Raw genomic sequence first — 23,481 nt, 5'->3', positions numbered from 1 at the left:
ACCAATTACGTTGACAAAAGCCACCATAAACAAAAAAACTGTATTTAAAAGATGAACAGGTTTGGCATTCATCCCTACCATCGAGTCTTTTGCTTTCTTTTTTCCATCAAAATTTAGCTTACGTTTGATGTTAGCAAGAATTGCATTACTATTATTGCTAATTTTAGTTCTGTTTATTACCTTGAGGGTTATATATTGTACAATAATTTTGGTGCCTCTAGTTAATCTTAATTAGTTGTTTTAATAACCTATAAACCTATTTGTTATGTTTTTGTAGGTTTACTTTTTTAACTATCAGGAACTTAATAACTGAGAATAGTTAACATTACTGTTGCATAGGCAAAATTACAGAGTTACTATTAGTGTTACCTGTTTAACGTTTAGTCATCCTTTGAGTCCTGCGACATATTTCCTTAACAATCATCAGCCATCAAGTCTGATAGTCTCAAAAGAATTATCAGCCCTCTAAACTGCCTTCAAGGGCGGTGATATTTAGCACTGAAAATTACAAATAAAGTTTTTGAGGTTGAATAGCAACAACTGGCCAGTGACACTGATGATTTGTTTGTCAAAACAAATTGTTATAAACTACGCAAATGAAGTCCACACACTCCTTTGAGTGAAAATAAAGTGAATCTACACAATGCTTACATGTTGGATGGGATATTTAATGTGCGGGAAACTCAAAGGTTGAAGAACTAGGCATTTAGACAGTGGTAAGTGGTAATCTTACCTCTTTATACTCCATTACTCTTTCTCACGGGAGACATGCTAATGCAAACAAGTCAACCAGAATTTGTGTTTAGCAAGATAAAGCTTAGAGGATAGTTTAAAATCCATTTATTATTCTAAATCCATTTTTTCCCATTAACATGTTATACATTAGTGTTTACTAACCATGATTCATGTAACAGTTTAGTTTGTTAACTTTTAAATTATTTAACAACCATAAGTTATTAATACACTTTTAAAGTATTACACAAATATCTTAAAACAGGCTTGGGTTCATTTTTGTAATTTTTAAATAGAAAACATTTTAGGCATCTCTTGAAAAAGAAATAAAGCAGGCATTTAAAGCTAGAAAACAAGTAATTCCAAATTTAGTTTTTACAAAAGTTTTCAGCTTTATTGACAAATTATGGCAAACATATTTGACAAAGTGTGGTTTCCTATTTAGAGAAGCTTACACATGGAACTTTATGTGTGTGTTTTTTTTTCTTTTTTAACAAATACAGGTTAAAATACTAAACAAATTCAGTTAGCTACATACATACAGTAGCTACTTGTTTTCAACCTCATTAAAACAGCATTTAAAATTAAATTTACAAACTTAATATCAAACAGCTTCATCTAACTAACAGATATTAAAAGACAGGTTAAAACATCTTATCTATAACTTTATTATAGCTAGTTCAAATATCGTGTTACAGTTTTTTAGCAACCCTAAACAAAGTTTTTGCTAGTTGATTGAGACTCAAAATCTGTTAACAGATTCATGTTCTTTCTTTAAAAAAAAAGAGAGAAAAAAAAAAAGATTACACACAACAATGAAAACAACCAAGAGAATACCATCCTACTGAATCGTTTATAGACAATGCTTGCCAATGCTTTTTTTAGTCTGTTTTATAAAATAATACTAGTGTCAGTGTCACGCCAACAGTATCAGGGAAATACAAGAAATATATGGGAGCAATCATGAGCAGTTATCCCTAGAATAGGAACAAAAAAAGGACTATTACTTGTCATGTTGCTGTTTATGTGGAGACCACAGGTTATGAATTGTCTTTGAGGTGAGGTCACAGACGAGGAGAGCCCTCAGTATCTACTATAGGGGTGCTCCCTGTATCCCCCTCGGGCTGACCTTGGTGGTGGTGCCTTCAGGCTGGAGCGGGTCATGGCCCATTCTTCTGGTGCTAAGAACAAGAGAAAGACAGTAGCATTCACTTGGCTTCACAGTTATCAAAAACAGTTGTTTAAGATGCAATAGCCGAAACGAGAATAAAGGATCTTAACACTGAGGGCTCTAGACTTACTACATTTTCCATATGGTAAGATCATACAAAAAAGTATATATTTTGAAATACAGCCACTTGGAATTAAACTTGCAGGGCATTTTTCAAAGAAGAGAAAGTTAAAGTCCATTTATTATGAGTTAATTAGAAAGAGGGGCATCAAGGTAAACCGCCCCTCCCTAATCCTTTGCACAGACTCCTAAAAGAAACTGGATATAGGAACCCTGTGGTTCTTAGCCCTTGATTAACATAGGAATCACCTGGGAATCTTGAAACCAAACCAAACCAAACCAAACCAAAAATGATTAATGCCTATTCTCTATCTCCCAAACCAAATGATTAGAAACTCTACAGGTTGAGACTTAGGGTTTGGTATTTTGTCAGTGCTTCCCTAGATGACTCAGGGTCCAGCGTTGAGGTTCACTGTGCTAAACTATCCAAGTCAGTGAGAGAGAAGATGATATGGAGTAAATTTTCAGTAGCAAAATCAGTAAAGAAAAATCTTCTATCAGTTTTTCGAAAAACAAGTTGGAAAATAAAGAGGTATTCGTACACTAGGAAGATTCCTCATTTACCTGTTAATTTGACTTCCAGTAACCTCAGTGCTCTGGGACCTGGCCAACAGACAAGAAACAAACAGCCAACCTTTTGAATGTTGTGGAAAATAGCTTTTTTAAAGTCTATGTACGCAGAAAGGAAATGTAGTGCTCCTTCAAAGGGCCAAGGGGTTTATGGTGACTTCAGTGGTTCCAGAAACTAGGTTATCTGGGTCTTTCAATCAGAAAGAATTCAGTTCTTCATTAGAAAGCAGATTTTATGCATTGGACTATGGAGGGAGGAAGTATGGATATAAGAAAAGGGATTACTAGAAATAGACACACTGACATTGAAAGCTGATATACAAGGTGGTGGTAATGGAAATAACTGTAAAATCACTGTAGATTGAGGCCACTGATGTAAGGCATATGCCCCTGGATAGCTCAAGTGCCTCTAAGAATGTTTTTAGCAAAAACAATAAGAAAAATTTAAATTGTACTTACTATACTATAAGGAAAGGAATAATGATCTATAATATAGAACAATAAACAAAAGTTGGATCAATATAGGGGAAAATAGCATTAAAGGGGTGAACATTAGGTTTCTGAGGATATCCTTCATCAGGATACCTTTATTACAAATGATATCTGATGATAAATGAAAAATTACATCTCTTTCACTATTTAAGGTACATGCTTATGATTATTTCAATATATGATAGGACACAAAATAGAAGTGAGATCCTAAATAAATATGAGAAGTGTTACCTTCAGTCAGAATACAGATCTACTTAGACCAGGGGTTGGCAAACGAAGGTCTTTGAGCCAAATTTGGCCAGCCACCTGTTTTTGTAAATGAAGTTTTACTGGAATACAGGTATGCTTACTTATTAACATATTGTATGTGGTTGCCTTCACTCCATAAAGGAAGACTTGAGTAATTGTAACAAAGACCATACTGCCTGCAAAGCCTAAAGTATTTACACTCTGGGCTTTTACAAGAAAGGTTTACAGGACCCGCTCTAGATCATGTTGTCTTTTTTGGTGGGAGATTGTAGATGTTGGTCTTTTTCATGTGATCTCTTGAAGACAGCAATTTACTCCTAAGCTGCTAGTCTTTCTCAACAGAGACATTTTGGAGAAGAATTTTATGTATGTACTTGACTGGAAATAAAGAAAAGTTTCTTTGATGTACTGGAAGGGAAAACGGATCTTGTTTGCAAGCTAGAAAGTGCCTTGTCAGCCTTATATAATATGAATTTTACACTTTGTCTATGAATAATCAAGAATATGTCAGTGCCCTCATTCTCTTGGAGGTAAAATCTACCCCGTTTTATTACTTATTTTTAGCAAAGGGAATGCACCACTTTTTGCTTCATTTGTTCTAGACTGTTAAAGATCCCTGGGTTGCAATCTATGGGCTTTAGGAGCTGCAATAATATAGGTTTCAAGTTTTCCCAGGGGATGGAAGTCCTGGATTGTTTCTTAGATGCTGAATGTTCCTGCAAAACAGTGAAACAACAGCAGGCAGAGCGACAGCCATACCTGTCACATCTACTCCCAGATTTGTCGGAACTTTTAAACTGGCATAATCTTGGGGACTTGCCACAGCAAATGTGTTTAACGAAAACTCACTGACTTGGTTTTATTTGACTTTATCTAAAACTCCAGGACAGCAAATTGATGGACTAAAACCTTACATTTTTTAACTGTTGACTAACATTAAAATGGGGAATGACACTGTTAACTGCTGTATCCCCAGCACCTGGAAATATATGCAGTGCATAGCGGATCACATAATCCACTAAATGTGGGAACTAGGAGGCATAAAGAGCTTCCAATGACAACCTTAAAAACACTAACAGTTGAGCTGAAGAAATTCAACATTAATTTTTAAAGTTCTATAAATAGGAATCTTATATACTTGTTATAATGTCAGACTTCTTACTCACGAGGGTTAGTTAGCTAAGTATCCAAAGTATTTCACTATTAGATTCAATGAAACAATCATAACGGAGTCCTATTACAAAAAGTGTTAAAAACGTTTTTCATTGCACAAAAATATGCTCTTTCACAATTCTCTATTGGTATGTGAATTAACACTATGCTCTTTCCTCCTTGCTGAAGGCTAGGAAAATTGGAAATACTATTAGGCCAGCATAATAGTGATACTGAGCAGGGCCCTGTGGGGCTCCTGTGCACAAAAGCCTTTTGTGTCCCCCATTTGTTTGACTACAAGAAATAGGCTTCATTCAGCCTCCATGGCCTTCACTGAGTTCCAAAGGGCAGATTCAGGCAGTTGTTAATTAGGGAAGGGAGAGGATGCAGAGACAAGAGTGAAAGAGTCAAGAGAAACGATAGTGCAGCTTTGGGGCAAGGTCCTAGTTCCCCATCAAGGGATACACACAGAAATATCTTTGAGCTGTTTTGCAGATACTGAAACCCCCACTAGGTGGAAGAAGTTAATGGTTAAAGATGGTATGCTGCCCACAAACACATAGACCCCAGACCAGTTGGAACCTGAAGGTTGATGATGTTGACTCCTACTTACCTCACCACCAACCAATCAGAAGTATGTCCACAACCTGATCACTCCTTCTTGGAACCATTACTATAAAACTTCTCATTACCCTCTCCAAGTTGGTACACACAGTTTTGAGGGCATCAGCCAGCTGTTGCTCCCTTTGCCTGGCAAAGTGATAAAACTGTTCTTTTCTACTTCACCCAAAACTCTGTCTCTGAGATTTAATTTGGTGTCGGGGTACAGAGGGTGGATTCAGCTTTAGTAGTAACCAGAAAGGCAGCTAAAATGAATTCCTAAACAGGCAAAGTAAGTTTTAGATTTTCTAAGATTCCTTACCATTAGCAGAGGAAATCAAGGATTAATTTCACTTAATTCAGATCTTGGGCCCATTGTTTACATGTTCTCAATAATAATTGAGATCAGGTAAATATTATTTCTATATGTGCCAAATTTCCTTGGTCTATATTTTTCCTAATATCATAATGTTTATATTTAGACACACATTTAGTCACCACATTACAATACAAGCCAGCTTCTCTCAGTGAAGTTATGGTGTTTGTGTTTGGACTGGAGAGCACTGACTCAAATGTTTTTCCTTCGTCATGAATCATATAGTGTGTCATTGAGCTTGTGTGGTCAGCCAATATCCTCACTGCTCACCAGAAGCTTTTGGATTACTTCAGAGATAAAAGTGATTCTTAGAAATCCAGAGGGATTCTAACTTGAGTCCATCATGGAATCTTGCACATAGGAATAGACAAATCATTATAAAGTCTTGATAATGGGAATTCTCTAAAATGTGAAGTTATAAAGGCCCGGGAATGGACTTAGAATTTATCTGTCTTCTTAGGCTTTGACTATTCAGCAGATAAAGTGGATTTAAATGTTTTGGGACTTCATACAAATTTTGGAGTCCTGTCCAAGTGTTTCTATTCCCATGAAGGGCGTCATTTAAACAATCATTACAAACAATAAGGTTTAGAGATCTTTCTTTTTACTTTTGGAAAATGATAAAGGAAGTAAGATTCTCTCAGTATCAGGATGATTGTCATCTTAGAGGCACTAGGTAGTCTATGCATGTAAACAGAGTAAATAAATGCATTATTCCTTAGAGAAGGTGCAAAATAACTGTCTGTCGAGTTGGAAATTCCTGAAATGGTTTACAGAATTGTGGATCAGGAAAAAGCAAATGAAGATATGAAAAATAGAGTTCAACTGACTTGATTGAATTTCCATTTCTGGGTTTCCCAATCCAGATTTTAATGTACCATATGGTATATGAATAGGAAGGAAAGGGGTCAAATAAAGCATCCATTAGATAACATTTTCTTGTTTTTTCTTCACTAAAGATCTCCTATATGCCAGTCCTTGTATTAAACCCTGCATGTGAAGATAGTTTAAGGAGCCTTAAGGAGGTCACAGGACAACACTAACATGAAATGTCATAGATTACAGCACAATTGTAATTGATATTTGAAGAAAATGCTGAGGAAAGCGTAAATTATGTTATTAACTAAAAAGGAATTTAAAAATGAATTATGCAAAATAAGTGAAACAGGACTCATTCAGAAACACATTGTTAGAATTAGTTTATAGTGTTTTATATATTTGAAATATATCAATATTTCTTTTAAAACATTATCCTATCTCTGGTTTTTTAAACTCAGACTGTTTTTTACCCAGCTGATTCAAGTTTTATGGAATGCATAGCGTGTAATCTCCATTACATGCTAATAAGCATCATTGAGGAAGATTTTACTTTGATAAAGGGGTGTAAATTACCCAGGTAACTCTTCTTGTGCATTAAATGTTACTCTAGTGACTTAAAAAGCTATTACATCTCAAATACTCTGTTCTCAGCAGAATCAGAACTATTAAGTGGCATTTATATCTCAATGTTCTCTCATTCCTGCCATGGGACTAGGTACTTTGGGGAGCATTCAGTGTGGGAAAGAAAAATCTCGATGATTTTTAAATTTGCAAAATGGTGTTCTCTGAGTGCTCCAGAGATACTATAAATATTGAGGTTGTTGGGGTCAAAAAATGAAGCACTAAAACAAGGCACCAATTTATGAAAAGTCGACATTACTTATCTGGAAAGTAAACTTTTAATGCTTATCTATCTCTCTGGAAGTAGGTTTAACATGCCACCTTCAAAATAAACTAACTTTAGAGAATAATTCAGAAAGGATATAGGGTGTCATAAAGATTACCGAGGACATAGCTCTTATTCTCACACTTTGCTAGACCTAGATAGCTAGTTATTTATATTTCTGAGATCTGGAAAATAATCTCAAAAAAATTTTTTTTAATCACACTACAACAAAAAAGGACAGATCTTGCTATTTATGTTTGATATACTGTAAACCAATTTGCAAAAAACACAACTAATGTAAGAAATCTAAATTAATCTCTACTATTACAAGTCACTAGTGTCTTTGGTTTTAATCATTTAAGAGCATTAAAACAAGTTGATTAAAGTTCACACTGTCTCTGAGCCACTCAGTTTGTTGGGCTCAGTTAGGTTTCTCATTTCTTAGAGGAACATCTTTCTATTTAAAAGCATATTTCAAATATTTAAGTACATGTTGCTTTATGGTTATTTATTCCCAAAGAGAATATGTGAGGTTAGATGTTTTGTAGTTGCCGTTGTAACTCACTAAAATAACAATGTCCATTTTCTTTAATTTTAAAATACCTATTCTACAAAAAAATGAAGCACCCAAGATGGGTGCTAATGTCGTCTTCCTTTTAAAGATGAGAAAACTATAGCTTAGAAAGTTTAGTTGCTGGGAAAGCCCAGAATTTTTATTTGTAATTGTCTCATCATCTTTCTACTACCCTTTTCATCTGAAAGAAGCTGCTGATTTCCACTCTCTTTTTCCTTTTCTTTTCTTGGCTAGAAAATGAGACAATTTATTTTACTCCCTTCTGATTATATAATAATTGGTGATTCCAGGACTTCTCTGGTGGGGCAGTGGATAAGAATCTGCTTACCAATGCAGGGGACATGGGTTCAATCCCTGGTCCTGGAATATCCCACGTGCCACAGAGATACTAAGCCTGTGCACCACAACTACTGAGCCTGTGTGCCTAGAACCAGTGCTCCACAAGAGAAGCCACCATAAGGAGAAGCCCAAGCACCAAAACGAAGACCCACACAGCCAAAAATAAATAAAATTAAATCTTTAAAAAAATAATAATTGGTGATTCCAACAACAAACAATTGATTAGCTAAATGAGGAGGTTGTAGCTTTAATTTTGTTAACAAAAATGTAGGCTGCTTGAAGTGAATTTGCTAAGGTGCAAATATAGGTGTTTAAAGTGGAAGGCAGGGTTAACTGATCCGCTCTGAGCATTTTTAGATATTAATGGAATATTAGAACCTAATGGTTCAACAATTTCATCCACACAATTTGTATTGCCACTATATGTAATTGCAGAGTTTATTGTTTTAAGATGCAAAGGGTAAAACAGAATAGTACTGAAGGAGAAAAATGGATGATCAACATTTCTTTTCAGAGATGAACATAATGAGTTATGTTCTAAGAAGAGTGAAATTTCAGTTCTCTATCATTTATGTTTTCTGGAAATTCAGGCAGCATCTGGGAAGCAATTACAGCTATTATCACTGTCATGAATTTTTAATTAGACATTCCCTGTTAGAAACAAGTAACACTTGAGATAACCCATTTAGAGAATAATAAAGGACGGTACTCCATTCCCATCTCTGGAGTTTTAAGACACACATGACAGGTACTCAGTAATTACTTATTGAATAAATTAATTAAATTTAAATATTTTACATCTTCATTTTGTTCCCAAAAAGAAGCCATAGACCTCCCTCAGATGGATCCCTTCAGTTTGAATGGAAGTCCCATGAGTCCTATAGCCAGGCATGCTTTTGAGTTCTAGTTCTGCCTCTTTCTTGTTGAAAGACCTCTTTGGCAAGTCAGCAAGTCTCTTCATCTGCATACTGATGGCACATTTTAATTGTCAGAAACCATTCTGAGCTTCTGACATGTATATCTAAATGCCTGTGGGACATCTCCTCAAGTGTCTCAAACTCAACTTTTTCAAAACTAAACATCTTTTTCTCCATGCTACTTAATACTCTAAGTTTCCTATTTCAGTGAATAATGCTATTACCTACAACTTACCTAGTTATACATCAAAAACCCTTGGCATCTTCTCAATTTTGCTCAGTAGATCTAAGCAATGATCAAGCTTTTTTTTTTCTTCCTTAATATGTGTTTCACTCACTCATTTCTTCCTCTCGCCACTAATCCTATTCCAGGGCAAGCCATTATCCTCTTTGCCCAGAGTACTCAGCTACCTTGTTATCTTTTGTGTTTTTCCATGATTTTAAGCATATATACATATATATGTATGTATATATGTATGTGTATATATATATATATATATATATATATGCCATAATGTATATGTGTTCTATTGTACATATGCATATATGAGTATATATATATTCCCCACTGTGTGTGTGTATATACATGTGTGTGTATGTATGCATTCCCTACTCTTCTCCACCTTCTTGAGAGAGGAACTTGTCCAAATACAATTGATTAGGCCTGTTCACTTGCTGTTGTAGCATACTCAAGATCAAGTCCAAATGTTTTAACAAGGAATTCCACACAAGGCCTAACACGGTCTGAACCTTGACTTCATTTTAGACAATTAGAGTTGATGACACTGGTGATCATCTAAAGTACAAGTATTCTATGTTGTTTATTGAAAAAAAATTCTTGTGTTTCAAAATACAAGTAAAGTTGCTGATAAATTTAAGACTTTAAAACATTTTTCTCAAAAGGAAGATCATCTATTTTTGCATGGAATTGGACCAATTAGGAGAAGGAACCAGTAAAACAAACCAGTTTAAGGTTTCAAGTACAAAAGACCCAAACTTTAGATACCTGTTAAATTTTGGCAAATTAATGATTTTACTTTGTTTAATATACTGAGAAAAAGCTTACATTTTCCCTAACAATGAGTAAATGCTTATGGATTAGATTTTTTGATCACTCACTATTTTGATTCATTTTAAGAATGATGATGATTTCTGGTAGTGCTCCCACAAACCAGAGATGGGTTGGGTCATTGGAACTTTTGAAGTGCTTCTCTTGGTTACTGGAGAACTTGTCCTAAATACAAAAATTTTCCTCAGAAGTGGTGAGATCCATTTTAGTCCTTGAAGATGTTCTTAGGTGAAGTCCCTAAGTGGCTTTTGAAAGTATGTATTTCCAATTGGCTATATGGACCATGATACAAATAAAACCTCTCTCCAAAGTCCAAACTTAACATAAACAACAAATATGAATGTTTAAAATGTGGTACATATTGAAAATATAAATGGGTAAATTCAGAAAGACAGTTGATAAATATATGAATAATCTATAATGAGGAACATTGTAGAAACTTTGAGGAAAAATTCTGAAATACTTTTGTGGCCCAATAGTTCATGCTTGATATTTCTCTATTAACTTAAATTCAGCACAATGGAATGTGTGTCTGTGGCCATGGCTGGTTTTTATAATATGAGAATTAAATCCTCTTCCAGTTTCTTTTTTCACTCTAGGTATGGAAATCCTGGGGCCATTTTTCTTAACTTTACTGCATTTTTATATATTCCCTTGTTTAGTACCCACAAATTTACTTCATGTATATACTTAATTTCCAAATAACAGTGTGGTTTTGCAATTTTATCTTCTGTGACTAAGATTAAGTTATTTAAACTACTGCTATTCTGTAAGCTCCAGGAGGGTTAAAAAAAATGCCCAACAAACTTAAGGCTGTGTCAAGAAAGCATTCCAAGTAGTTTAACATGCAATGAGTGTTTTTTACAAGCTTGTATGTTCTCAGGTGAGGCCACAACGATTTGAAATAAGACTCACACTGTAATTTAAATATGCTGTGATTAGTATAACACTCCTCTCTTTGGTGGTGGTGCTATTTATTTTTATTTTATTTTTTAATTTATTTTTTTACTTTTTATTTTATATTGGAATATAGTTGATTTACAATATTGTGTTAGTTTCAGGTGTACAGCAAAGTGATTCAGTTAAATGTATACATATATCTATTATTTTTCAAATTCTTTTCCCATTTAGGTTGCTACATAATATTGAGCAGAGTGCCCTTTGCTATACAGTAGGTCCTTATTGGTCATCCATTTAAAATATAGCAAAGTGTACATATTAATCCCAAACTTCCTAACTATCCCTCCCCATCACCCATCCCTCTGGTAACCATAAGTTCACTATCTAATTCTATGAGTCTATTTATATTTTGTAAAAAAATCATTTTTAACATTTTTTTAGATTCTGCATATAAGTGATTTCATACAATATTTCTGTTTCTCTGCTGGACTTACTTCACTCAATGTGACAATCTCTAGGTCCATCCATGTTGCTGCAAATGGCATTATGTCATTGTTTTTAATGGCTGAGTAATATTCCATTGAATATATGTACCACATCTTCTTTATCCATTTCTCTGTTGATGGATATTTAAGTTGCTTCCATGTCTTGTCTATTGTAAAGAGTGCTGCAGTGAACATTGGGGTGCATATATCCTTTCAGACCATGTTTTCCTCTGGATACATGCCCAGGAGTGGGATTGCAGGGTCTTATGGTAGTTGTATTTTAGTTTCTTAAGGAACCTCCATACTATTTTCCATAGTGGCCACACCAATTTACATTCCCACCAACAGTGTAGGAGGGTCCCCTTCTCTCCACACCCTCTCCAGCATTTGTTGTTTGTGGATCTTTTGATGATAGCCATTCTGCTGGGGTGAGGTGACAACTCATTGCAGTTTTGATTTGCATTTCTCTAATAATTAGTGATATTGAACATCTTTTCATTTTCCTCTAGGCCCTCTGTATGTCTTCTTTGGAGAAATGTCTATTTAGGTCTTCTGCCCTTTTTTAATTGAGTTGTTTGTTTTTATGATATTAAGCTGCATGAGCTGTTTGTAAATTTTGGAGACTAATCCCTTGTCGGTCACATCATTTGCAAATATTTTCTCCCATTCTGTGGGCTGTCTTTTCGTTTTGTTTATGGTTTCCTTTGCTGTGCAAAAGCTTTTGAGTTTACTTAGGTCCCATTTGTTTATTTTTGTTTTTATTTCCATTACTCTGGGAGACAGATCAAAAAAGATTTGCTGCGATTTATGTCAGAGAGTGTTTCTCCAATGTTTTCCTCTAAGAGTTTTACAGTATCTTGTCTCACATTTAGGTCTTTAATCCATTTTGAGTTTATTTTTGTGTATGGTGTTAAAGACTGTTCTAATTTCATTTTTTTACGTACAGCTGTCCAGTTCTCCCAGCACCATTTATTGAAGAGACTGTCTTTCCTCCATTGTATAGTCTTGCTTCCTTTATTGTAGATTAATTTACCATAGGGCAAGGGTTTATTTCTGGGCTTTCTGTCCTTTTCCATTTTTGTGCCAGTACCATACTGTTTTGATGACTATAGCTTTCTAGTGTAGTCTGAAGTCAGGGAACCATATTCATGCAGCTCCATTTTTCTTTCTCAAGATTGCTTTGGCTATTCAGGGTCTTTTGTGTCTCCATACAAATTTTAAGATATTTTGTTCTAGTTCTGTGAAAAAATGTCATTGGTAATTTGATATGGATTGCATTGAACCTGTAGACTGCCTTGGATCGAATAGTCATTTTAACAATATTGATTCTTCCAATCCAAAAACATGGTGTATCTTTCCATCTGTTTGTGCCATCTTTGATTTCTTTCATCAGTGTCTTATAGTTTTTGGAGTACAGATCTTCTGTCTCCTTAGGCAAGTTTACTCCTAGGTATTTTATTCTTTTTGATGTCATTCTTTTGTTTCCTATTGAAACAAACAAAATAATTGTTTCTTGAATTTCTCTTTCTGATCTTTTATTGCTTTGTACAGAAATGCAACATATTTTTGCATATTAATTTTGTATCCTGCAACATTATCAAATTCATTGATGAGCTCTAGTAGTTTACTGGTAGCATCTTTAGGATTTTCTATTCATCGGATCATGTCATCTGCAAACAGTGACAGTTTTACTTCTTTTCCAATTTGGATTCTCTTTATTTCTTTTTCTTCTCTGATTTCCAGGGCTAGGACTACCAAAACTATGTTGAATAAAAGTGGTGAGAGTGGACATCTTTGTCTTGTTCCTGATCTTGGAGGAAATGTTTTCAGGTTTTCACTGTTAAGTATCATGCTAGCTGTAGGTTTGTCATATGTGACCTTTATTACATCGAGGTAGGTCCCCTCTATGTCCACTTTCTGGAGAGTTTTTATCATACATGCGTGTTGAATTTTGTCAAAAGCTTTTTTTGCATGTATTAAGATGATCATATGATTTTTATTCTTTGATTTGTTGATATGGTGTATCACACTGATTTCTGGTTATTGTAAAATTCTTGCATCACTGAGATAAATCCCATTTGATCATGGTGTATGACCCTTTTAATGTATTGTTGGATTCAGATTCTTAGTATTTTGTTGAGGATTTTTGTGTGTATGTACATCAGTGATATTGGTATGTAATTTTCTTTTTTTGTGGTACCTTTGTCTGGCTTTAGTATCAGGGTAAAGTGGCTCATAGAATGAGTTTGGGAGTTTTCCTTCCTCTGCAAATTTTTGGAACAGTTTCAGAAGGATGGATGTTAATTCTTCTCTAAAAGTTTGATAGAATTCCCCTGTGAAGCCATCTGGTCCTGGACTTTTGTTTGTTGGGAGTTTTAAAATCACAGCTTCAATTTCTGTGCTTGTGAATTGTCTGTTCATATATTTTCTTTCTTCCTGGTTCAGTCTTGGGAAATTGTACCTTTCTAAGAATCTGTCCATTTCTTCCAGGTTGTCTGTTTTATTGGCATACAGTTGCTCATAGTATTCTCTTATAATCCCTTGTATTTCTGTGGTGTCTGTAGTAACTTCTCTTTATTCATTTCTAATTTTATTGATTTGAGTCCTCTCCCTTTTTTCTTGATGAGTCTAGCTATAAGTTTATCAATTTTCTTTACCTTTTCAAAGAACCAGCTTTTAGTTTCACTGATCTTTGTTACTGTTTTCTTCACCTCAATTTATTTCTGTTCTGATCTTTATGATTTCTTTCCTTCTACTAACTTTAGTTTTTGTTTGTTCTTTCTCTAGTTGCTTTAGGTGTAAGTTTAGGTTGTTTATTTGAGATTTTTCTTCTATCCTGAGGTAAGATTTTATTGCTATATACTTCCCTCTTAGAACTGCTTTTGCTGCATCCCGTAGGCTTTGGGTTGTTGTACTTTCATTTTCATTTGTCACCAGGTATTTTTTGATTTCCTCTTTGATTTCTTCAGTGATACATTGTTGTTTAATAGCATATTGTTTAACCTCCACATGCTTGTGATTTTTACATTATTTACTTGTAGCTTATTTCTAATCTTATAGCATTGTGTTCAGAAAAGTTGCATGATATGATTTCAATTTTCTTAAATTTACCAAGGCTTGCTTTGTGACCCAGCATGTGGTCAGTCCTGGAGAATGTTCCATGTGCATGTGAGATGAATGTGTATTCTGCTGCTTTTGGGTGGAATACTTTATAAATTAAGTCCATCTGGTCTAATGTGTCATTTAAGGTCTGTACTTCCTATTTACTTTCTGTCTGGATAATCTGTCCATTGTTGTAAGTGGGTGTTAAAGTCCCCCACTATTACTGTGTTACTGTCAATTTCTCCTTTTATGGCTGTTAGTATTTGTGTTATATATTGAGATGCTCTTATGTTGGGTGCATAAATATTTATAATTGTTATATCTTCTTCTTGCATTGATCCTTGATCATTATGTAGTGCCCTTCTTTGTCTCTTATAACAGTTTTTATTTTAAAGCCTATTTTGCCTGATATGAGTATTGCTAGTGCAGCTTTCTTTAGATTTCTATTTGCATGGTATACATCTTTTCATCCCCTCACTTTCAGTTTGTATGTGTCCCTAGGCCTGAAGTTGGGTCTCTTGTAGACAGCATATACACATGTCTTATTTTTGTATCCATTCAGCCAGTCTTTGTCTTTTGGTTGAAGAATTTAATCCATTTATATTTAAGGTAATTGTCAATATGTATGTTCCTATTGCCATTTTAATTGTTTTGGGTTTGTTTATGTAGGTCTTTTTCTTTACTTCCTCTCCTCTCTTGTGGTTTGATGACCATCTTTATTGTTGTGTTTGGGTTACTTTTTATTTGTATGTGTGTATCTACTGTAGTTTTGGGGTTTGCTGTTCCCATTAGGTTTTGACATAGCAGTCTACATATGTACAAAGTTTTTTAAAGTTGCTGGTCTCTTTCCCACCTAGAGAATTTCCTTTAGCATTTGTTGCAATGATGGTCTGGTGGTGCTGAATTCTCTTAGCTTTTGCTTATCTGTGGAGCTTTTGATTTTGCCATCAAATTTGAATTAGAGCCTTGCTGGCTAGAGTATTCTTGGTTATAGATTCTTCCCTTTCATCACTTTAAATATATCACCCCACTCCCTTCTTGTCTGCAGAGTTTCTGCTGAGAAATCAGCCAATAACCTCATGGGAGTTCCCTTATATGTTATTTGTCATTTACCCCTTGTTACTTTTAATACTTTTCTATGTCTTTAATTTTTGTCAATTTGATTGCTATGTGTCTCGGCATGTTCCTTCTTGGATTTACCCTACCTGGGACTCTCTGCTTTCTGGACTTGAGTGACACTTTCCTTTCCCATGTTAGGTACATTTTCAGCTATTATCTCTTCAAGTACTTTCTCAGGACCTTTCTCTCTCTCTTTTCCTTCTGGGACCCCTATAATGTGAATATTAGTGTGTTTATTGTTGTCCCAGAGGTCTCTTAGACTGTCTTCATTTCTTTTCATTCTTTCTCCTTGATTCTGTTCCATGGCAGTGATATCCACCATTCTATCTTCCTAGTCAGTTATCCGTTCTTCTGCCTAAGTTATACTGCTATTGATTCCTTCTAGTGTATTTTTCATTTCAGTTATTGTATTGTTCATCTCTGCTTGTCTGTTCTTTAGTTCTACTTGGTCTCCATTAAACATTTCTTGCATCTTCTCTATCCCTGCCTCCATTCTTTTTCTGAGATCCTGAATCATCTTCACTAGCATCATTCTGAAATCTTTTTCTGGAAGTTTGCCTACCTTGTCTTCACTTAGTTGTTTTTCTGGGGTTTTATCTTGTTCCTTCATCTGGAACATATTCCTCTGCCATTTCATTTTTTCTAACTTTCTCAGATTGTAGTTTCCATTCTGCTGGCTGCAGGATTTTATTTATTCTTGCTTCTATTGTCTGCCCTTTGGTGGATGAGGCTATCAAGAGGCTTGTGCAAGCTTCATGATAGGAGGGACTGGGGGTGGGTAGAATTGGGTCTTGTCCCTCTGATGGCAAGGCCCTGCTCAGTAAAACTTTAATTGACTTGTCTGCTCATGCATGGGGCTGTGTTCCCTCCCTGGTAGTTGTTTGGCCTGAGGGAATCCAGCACTGGAGCATGTAGGCTGTTTGGTGAGGTTAATGGTGATCTCCAGGAGTGCTGACACCAATGAGTACTTCCAAGAACTGTTGCTGTCAGTGTCTTTGTCCCTGTAGTGAGCCATAGTCACCCCACCACCTCTGAAGGACACCTTCCAACACTAGCAGGTAGGTCTGGCCCAGTGTCTTATGGGGTCACTGCTTTCTTCCCCTGGGTCCTGGTACACACAAGACTTTGTGTGTGCCTTCCAAGAGTGGAGTTTCTGTTTCCCCCAGTCCTGTGAAAGTCCTGAAATCAAACCCCACTGGCTTTCAAAGCCAGATTCTCTGGGACTCCTCCTCCTGTTGCTGGAACCCCAGGCTGGGAAGACTGATGTGGTGCTCAGAACTTTCACTCCTGTGGGATAACTTCTGTGGTATATTTGTTTTCTAGTTTGTGGGTTGCCCAACCAGTGGGTATGGGATTTGATCTTATCCTGATTGTGCCCCTCCTACCATCTTGTTGTGGCTTCTTATTTATCTTTGGATGTAGGGTGTCTTTTTTTGGTAGGTTCCAGTATTTTTTTTGACAATGATTGTTCAGCAGTTAGTTGTGATTTTGGTGTTTTTGTAAGAAGAGGGTGAGCTCACATCCTTCTACTCTACCATCTTAAGCTAATCAGCTGATGCTATTTATTTTTAAGCTGTCTAGTCTAACTCCTACCCTGCATATTTTACATGTTATCATATTTAATAATAGCAATTCTATGTGTACTATTGTATTTCTAATTATCACCCCTTGATTATCATCCCTTGCAAATTGTATATGTAGCTTGAAATTTTAACTTATATTTTATTCTTGACTCTGCTGTACAATATCTTGCTGCTGTAGACAAATAAAGTAAGTTCTCAATATTTTAAATTAAGTATGTAACTTTCTTCTTTCTTTGGAGTTAAGATCCCATCTAAATAAAAAGGAAATAAATAAACCAGTTAGAAAGATTTCCAAAAAAACAATGGTGAATGATAATTGGACACAATGTAGAAGCTTCTCTGATGTGAGCCAAAAACAATACTTCAATTATTGTTGAATAAAATTCTGAATCAATCAAAACCTTCAGAATTCGGTCATAGACCTTTTCTTTTGAAATGCACGTAAGGGCTTTATGAGAAATAATGGAAGGAAGAATAAGAATGATGATATAAAATAATATTTTTTGATCCTCTTCTCAAAGAAGTCCAATAACGTCTTTAATTCAGTGAAGACAGTGGGCTTGGTGGCATACTTTTGTAGATAGAGACTGAACCTGTAGTTTCTGGATTTCCTTACACATGCCACTCCCCACCCCCATTCACAACATCTGTCATTTCTATGCTTGATAATAGAAATGAGCCCAGATTGTATTCTCAGACCAACTACAAGTTTTGGGAGTTAAAAATACAAATCAGACTTTAAATTCAGCAGAATTCTACCCTCGCTGCTTGATCAGCTCTGGCTCCCTCTGATTTTGCCCCACAAGCCTCTGCCTGCTTTCTCAGATTGGTACCGTCATCTCAACACCTGTGTGAAAACAATTTTGCCACCTTTGTCCCTGGTCACCACAAGGTAACCTTTAAACTCTGGAATTTCCTAGAGTAATTGGAGTGTCTTTGTTATGCATGGTGGACACCTCTGACCACACCTGACCTGATAGTTTATGCTAACAAGATGACTCAGGATGGAGGCTGGTCATGCCAGAAAGACCAACTATGAAATTACAGGGTTTGGGCTTTTACCATGTGATACCAGTGCACCCTAGGGAGGATAGGAGGCTGGAGATAAGGTGATCTAATCAATCATGCCTACATAATATAACAATGATAAAAAAAACTCTGGGCAGTGAGATTTGCATAATCTTCCCTGGTTGGCAATACTTTTCATTGCTATACATCAATGTTGCCAGTAGGATAACACTGCCCTGAAGGTTTTGAAACTTCACATTTGGGATCCTTCCAGACCTTGCCCTACGTGTCTCTCCCTTTGCTGGTTTTGCTCTCTATCCTATTGTTATAATAAAGTTAACTGTAATTACATCACTTTCCTTAGTTCTATGGGTTATTCTGGCAAATTATCAAACCTAAGGAGGTAGTTGGAACCTCCAAATTTGTAGCCAGCTGGTCAGAAGTAAGGGTGACCTGGGGTAACCCAAACGTGTGTCTGTGTGTAAAGTGAGGACACTTTTGTGGAGAACTGTGCCCTTAACTGGTGAAGTTTGGCCTGACTCTGGGCACCCACTCTAGTCTCTTTGTTTGCTCTTCCTGGTCTTCTCAACAACCTGAATCTTAGCTCTTTGCCCATGACTGGACCTATCCCTGCTGGAACTTCCAAATGCTGAAAGCCTCCCGGGTGTCTGTCAGTCCCCTGAGACTGAGGGGTCTGCCCCTGAAACCTTCTTCGACAATGACCAGACACCAGAGAGATTGATCTATTTTTTTTCTTCTTCTTGGCACGTCTTACAACTGAGCTAAATGTTTGATAAAGTACCAGTATGGTTAAGTAATTTGTTCAATACAAAAAGACATCAATTATTAGTCATCAATAATTAAAATTACATTTTCAACAACTGGCATAGTTTTTCAGCAATTCATAGATATCAGTTCCCATTGAATCATTCCCATAATTCAATAAATTATGGCATATTTGATAAATGAAGTGTAGCACACTTATTTTAGAACAATGTATCTTAGTCTTTTTTTTTAATCCATGCCCTCTTTTAATAAACATAAAATCTCCCTAAACTCTGGAAATTCTATGAAGACACACTAAGGTGGCATAGCTCCTGTATATATATCTTCCTAGTTGGTGTATTTCCATATTGGCAAGAAAATGTTCTCCCAGCTTTTAATTTTGTACTCTGTACTTTGTGTTTATTAAAAAAATTCTTTTTGTACATTCAAAATACAAATCTATATCATATTGAATATATTTTTTGTACATGATCTGTTCATTCCAAGATTCTGACAATAAATCACTCAACTTTTGCCTCCCATTCAGTTAAAATGATTGTATTATTAACTCAGCAGGAAGTTAAGTAATGAAAGAACTTTCCTATGACTTGTTTTATTGGCTCATCTAGAAAATTGTTAAATGAATGTGGATTATAATTTTTTGTGGACTTTTGATTGGGTGAATTTTAGACAAAATCAAATTTGAGATTTAACTGTTTAAGCACACTTGTTCAAAAAGGCACTAAGTTTGTTCAAAAAAGGGCTAAATTTTATTTTCCATTATTTAAACTTATAGTTTTTTTTTTATGAATTTAAAATGCCTGGTTCTATAACACAGTGTTTACTTATAAAATCCCCACTGTTCTAAACGTAGACTGTACATAACTTGTGTGTTGCCTTCAAGAATGCAGATGGCTGGCACAGTTTTGACCTTTCATATTAAGACTGTAGGCCGCTTATCAGCATGCTCCCATGTATCCATCTAAAACTTATTCTCAACCTGAGCATCCTTGAAGACCACCCAGGAACTTTTAACTGATGCCTAGTTCTCATCTTCAAAGACTATGATAGAGCTGAATTGGGATGGTAACTGGACACTGGTATTTTTTCAAAATTCACCAGGTGATTCAAAAATGTATAATTAAGGTTAAGAATCCCTGATCTAGGGACTTCCCTGGTGGCGCAGTGGTTGAGAGTCTGCCTGCCGATACAGGGGACATGGGTTCGTGCCCCAGTCCGGGAAGATCCCACATGCCATGGAGCGGCTGGGCCCGTGAGCCATGGTGGCTGAGCCTGCACATCCGGAGCCTGTGCTCCGCAGCAGGAGAGGCCACAGCAGTGAGAGGTCTGAGGTAAAAAATTAATCCCTGTTCTAAAATACTGAAACAGAGGTTCCAGTATTACCTAAAATTGTTGAACTCAGGAGTGCATGATTCAAAATAAAATTGAAACCACTGTTAAGTACATCTAACTTCAAATGAGCAATGCAAGCAGTGAAGCAACATAATCTGAATTAGTAAAGAGCAGAAAATTAGCTTCTCCTTAAAGTAAGTTTACAACTGGATATTAAAATACTTCAGAAGCACAATTTCTTTAGTTCTTCTTTCATTAAAAATAAAGTTTAAAAATATATATTAAAAGTTAAATTGAATAAATCACAATATGTCTCAATAAAACTTTGATATTAATCCTATGATAAATACTCTGTATACACTATTATTAAAAATGACTGCTAAATTCTTGCCTATATTAAAAAAACTCATATCCATTTGTAAAATCAGTTTCCTCAAATTCTATTTCTATTTACTATTGCAAATGAACTGTGTTTGCTCTTGAATAACATGGTGGCATGATTGCCAGGTAGTTTCATTTTCCTTTGCTGTTTTCACAGCTTAATCAAAGCAGAGGCTATTTTCACATGGGGATAATAATCATTCCAGCTCCTCATCACAAAATGAACGCATTTGTGTTCAGCAATCAACTTGAAGTGAGGCACTCCAATGCCCTAGAATAGGGTACAAAAATTCTTTTTGCTTTCATTCATTTCAAGACAGTGTATTAATATTACCCTCCTTGATTCCACACACCTGTCATCTAAAATGCCACTACAGAATAGACCCATAATTAGTTCTTCAGTTCATACATTAAATACATTTTAATAAACAGCTCTCTTCTCTGAGAATAGAATATTACTGCCCATTCTTAGCTATCAATCACAGATTAGAGGGCGTTTCTTATTTGAAGTATTGATAAGACAAGCTGATCTGTGCACTGTACTTAAAATGCACCCTTATTGAATTATGAGCTATTCAGACTTATCTGAAACAATTATAATGACTCTGATAAGGTAGGAAATATTTTAAACTGCAAAAACTGGTTTGGAATTTCTGTAAGTCAAATATTCATGTTCCAAAAAGAAGTTTAAGTTATCAGAAATTTAATACTTAAATATTAGTTTAATAATAATTTAACATCAATGAAATGTTTAATAATCATTAATACAATAAATAATATAAGGTATCATATATTATATTTTATATATGAAGTATAATTGTATCATATTTTCTTACTAATATTTATTTAAAATACTTAATATTTAAAATTTTATATTTACATCATTGTAAGAAAATAGTTTAATATTCAATATTAAATTGTACAAAAACAACTTGAATAAGTTAATTGCAATGAAGCCCAAAGGGATACATGATATTCACAGAAGTCAGCGTATTTGTTACTTCACCATGAATTATGGGCCCAAAGGAGACAAATACAATTTCAGTCTGTCAATACATGAAACATGATGTATACAGATTCAGATTGAAGTGTCACACTGAATGACTGGATTTTTACTTCTACTGGTTTATTTCAAACTATTTTTGAAGGAATCCTGAATGAGAGATTCCATCCATGAGTCTTTCAAATGCAGGACACCATTATTCTGGAGAACATTCCCTGTTCCTCTCCCACAGCTCTTTCCTCAAGCCTGAGCAGCAGAGGAGGTTCTGGGGCAGCTGATTGTGAGCCTTCTCACATACTATCTAAATCTGCATGTTGCCAGGAAACTGAGAATTGGAGCTGTTTGTTTTATAAAAATACAGATCTGTATCCATGACACAACCAAAATGTAACAGAGAGGAATTAGTAATTCAAAATATATGTGAATAAGCAGAGATACAAGATTTACATTTTGGAGTAAATGTTATTAATTTAAAAGATTGTGCACAGTTCATTAAAGATAAGCTATAAATGGATACTTGTTAACATGTAAGGTATGGAAAATTAGTGAAAACATCAATCTATAATTGACATGAGTGGGTCCTCAAATCACTGTTCCACGTGCATATTTAAATGTTATCATCTGCCCATTTGAACGTGACAGGCTGAGCAACTTATGGAGCAAGAATCCTGAACTTGGGGCCTCCCTGGTGGCGCAGTGGTTGAGAGTCCGCCTGCCGATGCAGGGGATACGGGTTCGTGCCCCGGTCTGGGAGGATCCCATATGCCGCGGAGCGGCTGGGCCCGTGAGCCATGGCCGCTGGGCCTGCGCGTCCGGAGCCTGCGCGTCCGGAGCCTGTGCTCCGCAGCGGGAGAGGCCACAACAGTGAGAGGCCCGCATACCGAAAAAAAAAAAAAAAAGAATCCTGAACTTAAAGTACCCTTTACATAATCACCTAATACCAAAATCTGAGGGCATATAATGCATATTAATTTATTAGGCTTTATGATGCTGAGCTCTTACTATTTCTCGTCATTTGACTTAGGCATTTTTTCTATTTTCTGTATAGAATATGGGAACATGGACACTCCCCAAATTTAAATATCATGACTATATGGATTGACATGCAAGCAGCTTCTTTATTTTCTGGTCATATAAAAGGAGTGTCCCTTTTCAAATTTACATATTTATGGTTAATTATAATGGCACATATGAAAATATATTAAATTCTGCATTTTGTCAAGGTATTATCTTAATGATTAAGAACTGAAAAAAACGTTTATTTTATGGTATAAAAATCTTATAGGAATTTTTATAAAGCAGTCTATATTGTGTTTCTTTTTAAATAAGATATGTATCATGATGGATTTAAAAATTGGTAAAATAGGGCCTCCCTGGTGGCGCAAGTGGTTGAGAGTCCGCCTGCCGATGCAGGGGATACGGGTTCGTGCCCCGGTCTGGGAGGATCCCATATGCCGTGGAGCGGCTGGGCCCGTGAGCCATGGCCGCTGAGCCTGCGCGTCCGGAGCCTGTGCTCCGCAACGGGAGAGGCCACAACAGTGAGAGGCCCGCATACCGCAAAAAAAAAATAAATAAATAAAATAAATAAATAAATAAAAAATAAAAATTGGTAAAATATATAACAAACAGTAAAGTATGAGTAAATATAGGAGTGTAATTTAAATTTCCTTTTTTTAACCTAAATTTTCTATAGCGTATGTGTATTATTTTTAGAGT

At 35.6% G+C, this 23,481-nt stretch overlaps 1 protein-coding gene across 2 annotated transcripts in view; it reads right to left on the bottom strand.

The window, feature by feature from the left end:
- Nucleotides 1-1,815: 1,815 nt before the first annotated feature.
- Nucleotides 1,816-23,481, bottom strand: part of KHDRBS2 (KH RNA binding domain containing, signal transduction associated 2) — a 657,141-nt gene continuing 635,475 nt past the window's right edge. For both annotated transcript variants that reach the window (XM_060109735.1, XM_060109736.1), the window contains one exon: nt 1,816-1,913. In XM_060109735.1, coding sequence (XP_059965718.1) covers nt 1,816-1,913 — 98 coding nt within the window. The remainder of the gene's footprint in view (nt 1,914-23,481) is intronic.

Source organism: Mesoplodon densirostris, chromosome 10 (assembly GCF_025265405.1).
Source record: "Mesoplodon densirostris isolate mMesDen1 chromosome 10, mMesDen1 primary haplotype, whole genome shotgun sequence".
NCBI lineage: Eukaryota > Metazoa > Chordata > Mammalia > Artiodactyla > Ziphiidae > Mesoplodon > Mesoplodon densirostris.
Note: the sequence above shows the minus strand (reverse complement) of the source record. Positions and strands in the feature narration are given on the sequence as shown.